Source organism: Heliangelus exortis, chromosome 5 (assembly GCF_036169615.1).
Source record: "Heliangelus exortis chromosome 5, bHelExo1.hap1, whole genome shotgun sequence".
Taxonomy (NCBI): domain Eukaryota; kingdom Metazoa; phylum Chordata; class Aves; order Apodiformes; family Trochilidae; genus Heliangelus; species Heliangelus exortis.
Window position 1 is genome coordinate 3,511,788 of NC_092426.1, and position 12,413 is coordinate 3,524,200.

Genomic DNA, 12,413 nt, shown 5'->3' on the forward strand with positions numbered 1-12,413 from the left:
AAAAGCAATCAACATACCTATTTCTTCACACAGTGGCTGCTGGAGTTATTAAAATGATGTTTGCAGCAATGGTGGCTCAATGTCCTCATGTTCCCTCAGCTCTTAGGACGTATTTCTTCCCATTTCTCATCTCAGTCAGCAACATCTGTATTGTTTTAACTTTGCATTATGCTCAGCAATGTAATGTTTGTACATGTGGTATCATTTTCCAGACTTTAATAAACTGATCTTCTTCCTTGAGCCCTTCATCATCTGTTTCTTCATTCCTTGAACCTACCCTAAACCTTGCAATACCAAGCAATTTGCTTCTACAATCCTTCTCAGGCAGGTTTCATTAAAACTTCCAGCTGTGGAATTGATGTTTCTAATATAGCACTAAAATCTAAAAAATCTCCACACCTGGAGAACTTGCACTGGCCTTGCTGGGAATGCCACCAAACTCAGAGCTCTTAAGGAATTTGTACATAATCATACTTTTTACTTCAAATAACATCTTGGAAAGCCCCCATGACCATATATTTTCCTCTTGATTGATGGCAAAAATCACTGTTCCTGCACATGATTCTCCACATCTAAGCACAGGCTGTAGAAACGCCTTAATACAATTTTTAAAAGCAAAATGCAACACTATCAATTTGTGCATTTCTTCCTTTAAACAGGGGCCAGTGACTGGCAAAATAAATCAGAAATACTCCAAAACGAGGTCTACTAAAATGCTCTAACCATGGGCAGCATCTCAGCCCTTCAGGCAGCCAGAATATTTTTCCCTCCCTCCTGGAGCCGCCTTTTGTGAGTATGCCTAAGATTAAAAACTCCACGCAATATCCCTGAAGACTATTTGCCCAAAACAGCGCAAAAGAGAGCCGTGGCAAGGGCGGGAAGAGGACACATGTGGAGCTACAGGGGTCTCGGAAAGTAGCCTAATTCCCAGATGGAAAGGTCTGAGGCAGTTTGGGAGCAACTCACAATAAACCAGTGATAAACCTCTTTTTTTTTTTTCCACACAAGACGGCTTTAAATAAGGAACGAAGGGAGACGAGAGCCGCGACCGCCGCCCTCCCCTGACAGAACCCTCACAACCGCCCTCCCCAACGGCCGCCGGGGTCTCGAGCCTCAGCCCCTTCCCGCCACACCGCCCCAGCCAATCAGCGCGCAGCCCGTTACCTCCGCCGCCTGTTTGTTTCTCTCAGGGCCCGCCTCTCCTCCGCGACCAACCAATCAGAGCTGCTTCTTCTCGTGACGCCACTCAAGCTGCAGCCAATCCGCTGGGCGGGGCCGGTTCAAACCGGCGGCGGCCGCCGAGCAGCGCGATGGTGGAGCCGGTGAGGGCCGGGCTGAGGGTCCTGGGGTCCCGGGATGGGGATCCCCGGGGTCCCCTCAGGGCAAGGCGGGCTCCGGCCCCCAGGTGAGTTCCTTGCTCTCCTCCCGCCGCAGCCCTGCGCCATGCAAGCGGGTGATTTCGACTCCTCGGACGACGAGGCCGCTGAGGAGAACCTGAGGCCGCTTCACATCTCCTGGTGAGACCCTGCCCGCCCCGCCCCTCCTTCCCCGGGTGTCTTTTCCCTCGGTAATTACGCGAGGGGTTTCAGGGCGTTTTCTCCTGCAAAACGGAGTTTTTCCCTGTAAAAATAAAAAATAATAAACGTGTCGGGTTCTGGTGACCTACTAGAAGCGAGACTGAGAGTGTGGTTGGCTTCTGGGAAAGGGTTAAATAGGGAACTGTCAGGGGGTGTGAGCCAGGGCGACTTTTGGGAAGCGTTTGGTGACTTCTGTGGGTTGTGGTAACCCCCGTGCCAAGGGGGGGATTTATAGTGCTAAAGGGAGGTTTGCCAGCAGTTTCTCCCCTCCTCTTGGGCAGGGGTATGTGATGCATCCCGATACCCAATGTCTGGTTCCCTTGCCCAAAATTGCAGACGTAATACTGTGGTAACTTCCCTTTTATTGTTAAAATGTAGGGAGGTAACTTCTCACAGTCCCACAGAAAAGGAATGTCTCATAACAAGTTATCTCTGTTCAAATAATCAAAATGTTATGCTCTCCTTTCTTTTTTTTTTAATTTTATCTTTTATTTTCTGTTAGGCTGTCTTTGTCTCCTGTCTACTCCTCTGAGTTTCTGGGATTATGTTCCCTTCCAGGTAAGATACATTCACTGAATTTTTCAGGCAGGTTTGAAGCTAAAGAGAAGGAAAATCTCATACCCCAAAATCTGGTGTTCTGTTTGTTTAGTTGGATGACTTGGTTTGTAATCTACCACTGGAATAGTTGTTTTAGAAGCACTAAGACTAATCAAGACTATCTGGCAGAGTGGTACAACAGTGACTGGCATGCATTGTTGGTTAAGATATTTGGCTTTTTAGCCACTAATTGTAACAAGGAACAGCAGTGAAACAAGGCCACTTTGACAAATAATTCCTTTATAAGGTATATTTGGCCCAAATCACAGTCTCTTGCTGTGCTTACAGTTCTGTATTGCTCTCCCCTAACATGACCATGTTATAAAAATAAACATATGGGCTTTCACTGTATTTTTAACTACCAAAACTGCAAGCATGGGGAATCTGCTGCAGTCATGAACTTCTTGCTGGTGACAATGTGAACTTTCCTGACTTTATTTAAAGCAGTTATTCAACTTTTATTACCCAGATCTGAGAAATAAAAGCTTGGGACTAAGACCACACTAAAGAACTGGAAAACAACTGTTGAATAATGTTTGAATCTAAGGGATCTTGGTCGGGGCTGTTAAGAATCCCATTAACAGTTATGCCAGAAAAACAGCTGCATTCTATTTTTAGTTACCTGAGCTGTTGATGTAATAACTGTTTAACCTTGGGTGCTTTTGCTCTGCAGGATTCTACTCTCATGCTTTTATTGCAATGCAGGGGCTCAAAATGCCTTGGTAGCATGATAGAAGTTAAAAAATAAAGTGGTGATATGCTGAAGATTGACTATAAGGGGAATTTTTAATGTGATTTGTACTATTACAGAACAAGGAACTTGCTGCTCAGACAGCTTTTAAGTGATCCCTTTCTGTGTTTTGGTTTGGTTTTTCTTTTCTGTTTTGTGTTGCTGTGGGCTTTTTTTCAAGCTATACCCTGATTTATAACATGCAAAACTTTTCATCTGGAAAACACACAGCAGTTCAAAGCCTTGGGCAGATTTTGTTTAATGCTATTACTTTACAGCATTAAGCAGATAATGGTGTTTAAACCATCTTCTGTGCTAGTGATCTATTTGCAAAAAGAAGAGCTGTGTTTTATTTGGGCTTTGGCTTTGTTTCTGGCTTTGGTGTTGGGGATGGGGGGGGTTGCCTGTGCTCTGTTCTTCAGCTGCAGCAGCTATTCCATAAATGCCAATTAACTGGAGCAGTAATTGTCATTCATAATTTGTTACAGGTTGCAGGTTTAAGGATGTCAGGAGAAATCTCCAGAAAGATCTAGGTGAGTCTTCTGGCCAGTGCCCAACTGCCTCTGCAATTTACCAGCTTTTACCAGACATTGCAACTCCCTTTTTCAATAATTAATTAATTTCTTGAGATTTAACATCTATAATTTTATGAATGGAGCTTTTCATAAGATACATTCTTACATACAAGAACCTTCTGGATTGCAGTTCAAGAAAATTTACCAATATGGAATTAGTATTAGCTGCTTCAATATATTCCTCTCCCACCCTTAAAAAAAAGTTATTGTTTTACAGTAATAATTTAAAAAATAATAAGGGGGACAAAGGGTACACCTAATTTTAATTTTGTTGTGACATCCCTTTTAGAAAGTTTTCTCAAGACCATTTGAAAATCAGCATCCCCAAGGCTATTTCCTCTGTTCCTTGAGCTGCAGGAACATATCCTAGATCACTCTGAGATGTCCCAAAGCCAATAAACCCAGGCTTTGGAACTGTTCCATGTTCTTTGGAACTCTGAGCGCTGCTGGAAGTCTGGCAAAAAGCCAGGGACAGAAGTTATCAATTTCAGTCAAGGTGCAGCAGATATCTCAGCACAGTCCCTGTTAGGAGTCCTGGATGTCACTTGCAGTGTGCAGTGACACTTTGTAGCCTCTGTACCAAATATTGCAGCAGGATCAGAGCATTTCCAGGCTGGAGCTCTGCAGGCATCTATTTATTTTTCCCAGGAAGTAAGAGCCCTGCAGGGGGAGGCACCTTAAAAGCTGCTCAGGTAGTTAGGCCAAGCTGAATTATGAACTTGTAACCTGTTCTTCCCAGAGAAAAGTCAGACTGGGGAGAAAAGATGAAATTCTGTCAAGATTTTTGCTGAATATTTGTCTACAAATACAAGAAGGGCAGAAGCCAACAGGAAAACCAAAGCCCAGTGTGGGGGTGGAACAGAACCAACCAGAAGCTGGCAGTGAGCAGACTGTTGTGTGAGGGTGCTCCCTGGTGAGGTTCATCTCCAGGCTCCCTCTGAGCCCAGGAGCTGCCTCTGAAGGCAAAAGTGGGAGAGACCCAGCAGAAATAACCCTGCTGCAAGCAGAACTGCTGCCTCCTGTTGTCTTAACCTCCAAGGTTAAACAAGAGACTCACTACCAAGCAGCTTATCTGTTTATACCTAACCTTGATAAAGCTTTTGTTTATTTGCAAGTGTTTTAATCTCTTGGCAGAGGAACTCAAGAGCCATGGGACCCAAGATGTGTTTGTGCTTTGTACCAGAGGAGAGCTCTTAAAATACCGAGTGCCAAACCTCCTAGATGCTTATCAACAGCATGGGATCTGTGTGCACCACCACCCTATTCCTGATGGGGATGCTCCTGACATTGCCCAGTGCTGCAAAATCCTGGAAGAGCTCAGGAGCTGCCTGGAAAATAACCGGAAAACAATCATACAGTAGGTGCTGGTTTGCTTCCCTGTCACCCCACACTCCTGTAAAAGAGAACAGCTTCTCTCCAGCTGTGACCAGCTGCAGCAGAATCCTCTCCAGTGACAATTGGAGGCTTAGTTTGAGCTGTAACAAGCTGCTTCTTTCTCCTCATACACCCTTTTGGAGCTGATTTGTCCTCTGTAAGACCTGAGTAAGACACTTTCCCCTCCCATGACTCCCCCTCCACTCTCCCCTCCCATGACTCCCCCTCCACTCTCCCCTCCCATGACTCCCCCTCCACTCTCCCCTCCCATGACTCCCCCTCCACTCTCCCCTCCCATGACTCCCCCTCCACTCTCCCCTCCCATGACTCCCCCTCCACTCTCCCCTCCCATGACTCCCCCTCCACTCTCCCCTCCCATGACTCCCCCTCCACTCTCCCCTCCCATGACTCCCCCTCCACTCTCCCCTCCCATGACTCCCCCTCCACTCTCCCCTCCCATGACTCCCCCTCCACTCTCCCCTCCCATGACTCCCCCTCCACTCTCCCCTCCCATGACTCCCCCTCCACTCTCCCCTCCCATGACTCCCCCTCCACTCTCCCCTCCCATGACTCCCCCTCCACTCTCCCCTCCCATGACTCCCCCTCCACTCTCCCCTCCCATGACTCCCCCTCCACTCTCCCCTCCCATGACTCCCCCTCCACTCTCCCCTCCCATGACTCCCCCTCCACTCTCCCCTCCCATGACTCCCCCTCCACTCTCCCCTCCCATGACTCCCCCTCCACTCTCCCCTCCCATGACTCCCCCTCCACTCTCCCCTCCCATGACTCCCCCTCCACTCTCCCCTCCCATGACTCCCCCTCCACTCTCCCCTCCCATGACTCCCCCTCCACTCTCCCCTCCCATGACTCCCCCTCCACTCTCCCCTCCCATGACTCCCCCTCCACTCTCCCCTCCCATGACTCCCCCTCCACTCTCCCCTCCCATGACTCCCCCTCCACTCTCCCCTCCCATGACTCCCCCTCCACTCTCCCCTCCCATGACTCCCCCTCCACTCTCCCCTCCCATGACTCCCCCTCCACTCTCCCCTCCCATGACTCCCCCTCCACTCTCCCCTCCCATGACTCCCCCTCCACTCTCCCCTCCCATGACTCCCCCTCCACTCTCCCCTCCCATGACTCCCCCTCCACTCTCCCCTCCCATGACTCCCCCTCCACTCTCCCCTCCCATGACTCCCCCTCCACTCTCCCCTCCCATGACTCCCCCTCCACTCTCCCCTCCCATGACTCCCCCTCCACTCTCCCCTCCCATGACTCCCCCTCCACTCTCCCCTCCCATGACTCCCCCTCCACTCTCCCCTCCCATGACTCCCCCTCCACTCTCCCCTCCCATGACTCCCCCTCCACTCTCCCCTCCCATGACTCCCCCTCCACTCTCCCCTCCCATGACTCCCCCTCCACTCTCCCCTCCCATGACTCCCCCTCCACTCTCCCCTCCCATGACTCCCCCTCCACTCTCCCCTCCCATGACTCCAGCAAAGGTATTGAATGGTACCACACAACTCCTGGCTGCTAACCTAGCTGGAGGCCAGGTATGCAGGATGAGTTATAAGAAAAGCAGCTGTTTTCAGAGGATGACACCTCCCAAGGCTGTTTATCAGGGGCTCAGTGGGTTCCAGAAGTGCAAAATTCACTCTTAAATTGCATGGAACTGATTTAAAGTTATTTCTTTACATACATGTGGCTGAGCTCAGGGTGGAGGGGAAGAGCTTTCCAAGTTCCGTGTCCCCTGAATGATCCTGCTGACAGCTCCCCACAGACATCCACTGAGGCAGAGCCCTGCTGCTGTCCTTGGCTCACCACTGCCATCAAAGCCTTAATCTAGAGTAGGATTTACAGAAAATGGAGGCTCCTTTTTCTGTCCTGTGCCTCTGGGACTTATCCCCATCAGTGAAGGGGAACTTTGAAGTTGCAGTTGCTCTAGAAAGACTTTCTTAAGGAAACTCTGAAGAATAACTGGGAGATAGCCTTGTAGAGATATTCTAACTTTCTTGTACCACTGCTCCTCTTGGTTACATCAATATGAGAATTGTTTCTGTACACTTAGATACTGGGGGGCTCTGTACTGCACCTTGTTACACCCAAATATTTTCCTCTTTTTCAGCTGTTATGGTGGCCTCGGACGCTCATGTCTCAGTAAGCAGCTGCCTTCCTCCTCTTAATGCTCAACTAACCAACCAACCAACCCATCTGTCTCAGTGTCTGACTAACTAACCCACCCATCTTTCCAACCCTTCCTCCTGGAACAGCACTAAGGGAGCTGAATTCTGCTTGAAGCTTACCTGTGGTCACAATGCAAGCTGGTTGGGGATATTTGGGGCTGTTTTTTGGGAAAGGTGTTACCAGGTGGTAGCAGAAACAGATGAAACTGTGATGAGTGACATAAATATGTCATGGTGTATCTCTGAGTATGTAGGGGAGAGGACAGGGTCAGGCAGGGTCAGTCTTTCAGTGAGCTTGATAAAAAGTTCTCACTTTCTTTTCTTTTTTTCACTGGACACTTCTCTTTTTTCAGTCTTGTCTGACTGATGGGATTGCAGTTTCCCCTCTTCCCTGATCATCCCCTCAAGAGAAGGGGGAGATGAACTTATCTCTCTGCATCTTTCTTCAGCCTCATGTCTCCCCATAAGCTTTCAGGGATGTTAGTTACTGCAGTGAAAGGCTGGTGAGATTGCTGAAAAAGCAAGAGGGGAATTAACTGGTTAAACTGGGAGTAATTCTTGAAAAGCCTAAAATTTCCCTCCTAAATGCTGTTGGAAAGGCAGAGGGAAACAGTGGGAGGGTTTCCTGGGCAGAAGCAGCAGGCAGATGCAGCCAGTGCCAAGAAATAGTGTTCAGCAAAAGACCCAATAGATCTGTGACCCTGATAGGATAAGTCTGAGTTTCCCTAGAGGGGTTTTCATGGCCCAGAGCTGTTCCTGTGCACAGTGGGAGGTGCTCAGCAGCATCCCTGTGGATAAACCTTTCCCTTACAGTAGCTGCGTGTCTCCTGCTTCAGCTTTCGGATGCTCTGGCACCTCAGGAAGTAATAGAGACCCTGAGGAACCTGAGAGGCTCTGGGGCCATACAGACCATCAAGGTAATGAGGTAACAACTGGCTGGGAACCTCACACACTCCCTCTGCTTCCTCACAAAAGGATTCCTCCATCTTCCTGTGCTCTCCACAGCTGGTGCCCCTGCTGCTCTCTTGGCTGTGAGCCAACCATCTTGTTCTGCCTCTGCTGAACTCAAGAGCACTTCTCCCTGCCTGCTCCTCACCTTGTTATTTCTCCCTCTTCCTCCTTGCTCACTAAGCTGTTCCTTTTTTTTTGTCATTCCCATTCCCCTCACAGCTCAGACATCTGCTTGTGTTTTCTTTCTTGGTTTTGTTCCCTCTCCCTAACCCAGCTCACCACGTTCAACCCTTTGTAGCTATCAAGACACTGGCAGTCTTAAGAAGTGTTAGGAGAAGGAGCTAAGGAGCTTAGGGAGGCCTAAGTTAGTGACCACCATGGGCTGTTCTTTGGTGGAATTTTCAGCTACTTGGTGTACATATTTCTGTTGATACAAGTCCTTGATGTTAGGTGTAAAATAGGTGTAGAGGAAAGAGGAGCTGACATTTAAGAAGTTCACACAAGGAGTTTCTGAGGAGGGAGAGCTGCCTGAACACAGTTTCTCTGTTAGCCCCAAGCCTCTCTGGAAGGCAAATCTGATTTAAACTACTTGTTAAAATGAGTTTTCCACAAACCAAAGGGGTGAGTGGGGAGCAGCTCAATCCCTGGTGGAAGGGGTGTGGAAGGATATGAAAAAATGCTATAGTTAGGAACCTTTGCAGCCACTTGGGGGGTGTGATCTGTCCTTCAGCCTCTGCTGACCAACATTTGTACCTCATCTTGAACACTTGAGTATTAACACTCCACAAATCTATGAGCTGACCCAAGAACTCTACCTCCTTGGGCTGTAATCTGCACCATGGACTTGCTATGGAGAGAGTAAAACTCTATTTGGTGACCCAAACAAAGCAGCTTTGAGCTCTGACATGAAGCTGCTGAGGACCATGGTTTGTGTGAAGCTTGAGCTTCCTGTTTTCCACCTTGAGCCTGGGATGGGATAGCAAGGACTGGAAAGGGAGCATCCTAAACTGGACACAGGTTACCACAGAAGCTCCTAAAAACTGCCCTGGCCTCACCACCTGTGCCAAAGGAGGTGCTGGGACTGTGTCCATAGGTACCTGGTGAACATCTCCAGAAGCCACAGATTAACTTGACCCAGAACATAGACCAAGGAAGTGCTCCAGGAGGATGTGAAGCCCTGTTAAGAGCCAAGAGGGGCTGTGAAATCTGCACATTTTCTTTCATCTATTCTGAATTTCTCCAGTGAGAGACACTGCTGGGGCTGTCAGAGCAGCAGCCCATTGCCAGCTGGGAAGGAGTGGGGACACAGCTCTGGAGCTGGGTCTGTTTAACTCCTCCAAGAGCTGCTGGGAAGATGCAGAAGAGGTGGGATTTGCATCCAGTATCAGCTGGGCTATGGGGCAGGTTAGGAACCAAGAGCCAAGCCAGGATCCATGTAATCCATGGTGAAAACTCCCAGAACATTGGGAGTAAGCACAAGAACAGAGAGAGGGTTCAGGCTTCATCCTGGGGTATCAAACAGCTTTGTAAGATGGGTGGTGGCTTTTCTGAGGGTACAGAGCACTGACTCCAAATCTGTTTGTGCTTTTCCAGCAGTACAATTACCTCCATGACTTCAGGGACACCCTCACTGCCCACCTGGCCACCAAGGACAGGATATTGAGATCTGTATCCCGGTAACTAAAGGTGCTCTGGAGCACCTGGGTCTCCACAGGCACCTGGATGAGATGGCTCCTTCCTGACCTTTCCAGTTTCTCACTTTCACATCTGTGTGTAAAAATATTGGGGTGGGGGAAAGAAACCCTCCAGCAGCATCAAGCTGGCAGGTTTAATACTCACTGCCTTAAAAATACATGGAAGTGTCTTTCTGTGGGTTAATGTTCTGTGCAATGAGCTTGGCTTAAATAGAAGAATGACTCTTACACAGTGTCTACTTCATCTTTCACATCAAAGAGCTCCTGGCAAAAAAAAAAAAAGGGGGGGGTCAACAAAGTGTTTCTGTGGGAGTGCTTGGCCCTTGTGAACTGGGAAAAACTTGTTCTAAAATGTCCCAGGTTCACACAGAACCACAGATTTATCAGAGTTGGAAGGGACACAGTTCTGTTTAGTGTGTTCAGTGGTATTTAGGAATAAGAGCTCCTTCTAACAGAAGGTTTTCTACTGAAGCTGGGTGACAAAATGGGTGGGGTTTTGTATGGCTTTGGTAGGAAAAGACAGTGCTGTAGCTGTGTGGGTGAGACTTTGGCACAGCACTTGTGTGTTCTAACACCAGGGAAAATAAATAATCTGTGGGCTGGTGAGAAGCTCACAGACACCTCTAACAGGAATCCTGTGTCTCATAAACTATATCCACTCAGCAGGACCAGAAAAGAGGGAGAGACAACTGAAAAAAACATTTAAATTTGTTCTGTCCTGTTCTGAGGAAGTGAGGATCATCTGCTTCAGTGCCCAGGTGTCCTCTGGTGCCCTGGGAGGCAGGGAAAGAAGCCCATGTCACTTTTGTCACCCAGGCTGTGCCTCTGGCTGTGAAGACAAACCAGTGGAGCAGGAGGAATTGTTGCCTCGGGGCTGCAGGGGCTGTGCAGCTGCTGTCAGCTGTGGCACCATCCTGACTGTGCCTCATCACCAGCTCCTCTTTCCTTCCAGTTAATTCTCTCAGTGCTTTTTTATTCTCCCCAAGTGCTCCAAGACACCAGCTGGGTACCCCTCCAGCACCAGTGCTGTTCCCAGGGTCACTTTGTGCTCCCCAAAGCTGCAGCCCACAGATGCTTTTATTGTGTATTCTGGTAAAGTTGTAGCAACTTTTTAAGTCAGTACTTGTGACACTGCCACAGCACGGGTGGGTTTAAGTTGAACTCCCCCCTTTGCTAATTTTAAAAACATTATAGCTGTAACATCTTGTTGGAACCCAGACACTGGGACTCACCTTTAAAGATGATTTCTACAGATATTTAATTAACTTGTACTCCCCCACCCTTCCTAAGGCAGACTAGGAATGCTCCCAGCTTCCAGAGCATGGAATTACAGAGAGCACTTTGCTCCTTGCCTAAAACAACTCTGCAATACTCAAATACAAAGTGTCTGTCCCTCCTTCAGTGCTGAATCCTTACAACTGATGGTTCTTGGATATTAGGTACCTAGCAGGTGTTTTTTTAGGGTAGCTTAGCAAGAAATTCAGCACTAGAGACAGAAATGTTCTTTATTTTCCCCATAATTTTTCACCTGTTACTCCAAATATTGATTACTGCCAGGTCCATGAATGGTGGGTGTGCAGCTCCAGAGGCAGCAGCTGCTTTTGCAGGGACCACTGGTGCACCTCAGAGCTGGTGACAACACTGACACCACCTTGCAGCTGGGTAGGTGCTGGCAAACACTACCCAGTTTCTTTTCTTAAAAAAATACAGCACTGAAACCAGTTTTTAACAGCATTCTCTGCTGGGCAGCCCTCACACTTGTCAGCATTCTCACAGGACTTTTAGATTCTGATGCACTTCTGACCTTTCTCTGCCCTGTTTTGAGTTTCAAGACCTTTGAAATGAAGTTACTTAAGTTCATGAGTCCTGTGTTTGACCCCGGGGGAAAGGCAGCACAGACTCCAAGTGTTTGCTCTCAGCAGCAGAGCAGGGAGCTGCTGCACTGCTCCCACCTCTGAATTCCTCTGCTCAGGAACCCTCAGGTGCATCCCTGGGGCAGGCTGAGTGCTGCAGACATTCTGCTGAAGATTCCTGACTCAAGCTGCTCCACACCTGGAGGGGTTTTCAGAAGACTTCTTGTCAAATGGACTCAGTAAATCCTGCACTGTTTCTTCTGCTCTGACTCAGCTTCCATCAGCCCAAGTCCCAGGGGAATGAGATTTGTTCAGAAGGCTGAAAAGAGTCAGGGGCTGTGAGCCAGGAAGTCATTTCCCTAACAGAGTAATAAAAGAACATACAAAAGGGTTAATTGGTTGTGCTCATGCAGGCTGCAGTCAGATCTTGCAGTCTCTGAGGGAGCCATGCAGCAGGAAAAGAAACATGAGCTAACAAAGAATATTCCTGAGTTTCCCCAAAAAGCCTTTCAGAAATTCTAAAAGCTCCAAATGCTGATTGCATAAAGAAGAAAATCCTCTTGCCACCTAATAACTGATCCAAACTGATTTCAGCAGAGATGGAATGAGTTTTCAATGAGGAGAGACTCAGCTGGGCCGGCTGGAACTCCTCCCTGCCCCTGCACAGAAAACAAGGGCTGTGGGGTAAATCCTGCAACAGTTGCAAAGGTTTTGGGATAGTCAGGAATAAAAATAAATCTGTTTTGTATTGCTGAATGCTTGGGTAGTAACAGCTCGTGAGATTAAAAGCCAATAAATGCAAAGAAGAAACCTGAGAAAAACAATTTAATACACACAGTGCCAGGTATCTGTTATTAAGGAAAGAGAAGGTGAAGTTACCAC

The 12,413-nt window shown here is 48.1% G+C and overlaps 1 protein-coding gene across 8 annotated transcripts; it reads left to right on the forward strand.

Annotated features, from left to right (window-relative positions):
* The first annotated feature begins 1,275 nt into the window (after nucleotides 1-1,275).
* Nucleotides 1,276-9,906, forward strand: CDKN3 (cyclin dependent kinase inhibitor 3). 8 transcript variants are annotated; one of them, XM_071745185.1, is made up of 8 exons: nucleotides 1,281-1,322; nucleotides 1,435-1,517; nucleotides 2,080-2,135; nucleotides 3,393-3,437; nucleotides 4,614-4,836; nucleotides 6,976-7,007; nucleotides 7,847-7,950; nucleotides 9,578-9,906. In XM_071745185.1, the coding sequence occupies exons 1-8, from the start codon at nucleotides 1,311-1,313 to the stop codon at nucleotides 9,662-9,664; spliced, it is 642 nt and encodes a 213-aa protein (XP_071601286.1). In that variant the 5' UTR covers nucleotides 1,281-1,310; the 3' UTR covers nucleotides 9,665-9,906. The 8 variants fall into 8 exon arrangements, with proteins under 8 accessions (XP_071601285.1, XP_071601289.1, XP_071601284.1 ...); XM_071745184.1 differs by having other exon boundaries at nucleotides 1,276-1,517; nucleotides 7,870-7,958; XM_071745188.1 differs by having other exon boundaries at nucleotides 1,276-1,517; nucleotides 7,870-7,950; nucleotides 9,581-9,906.
* Nucleotides 9,907-12,413: the final 2,507 nt, after the last annotated feature.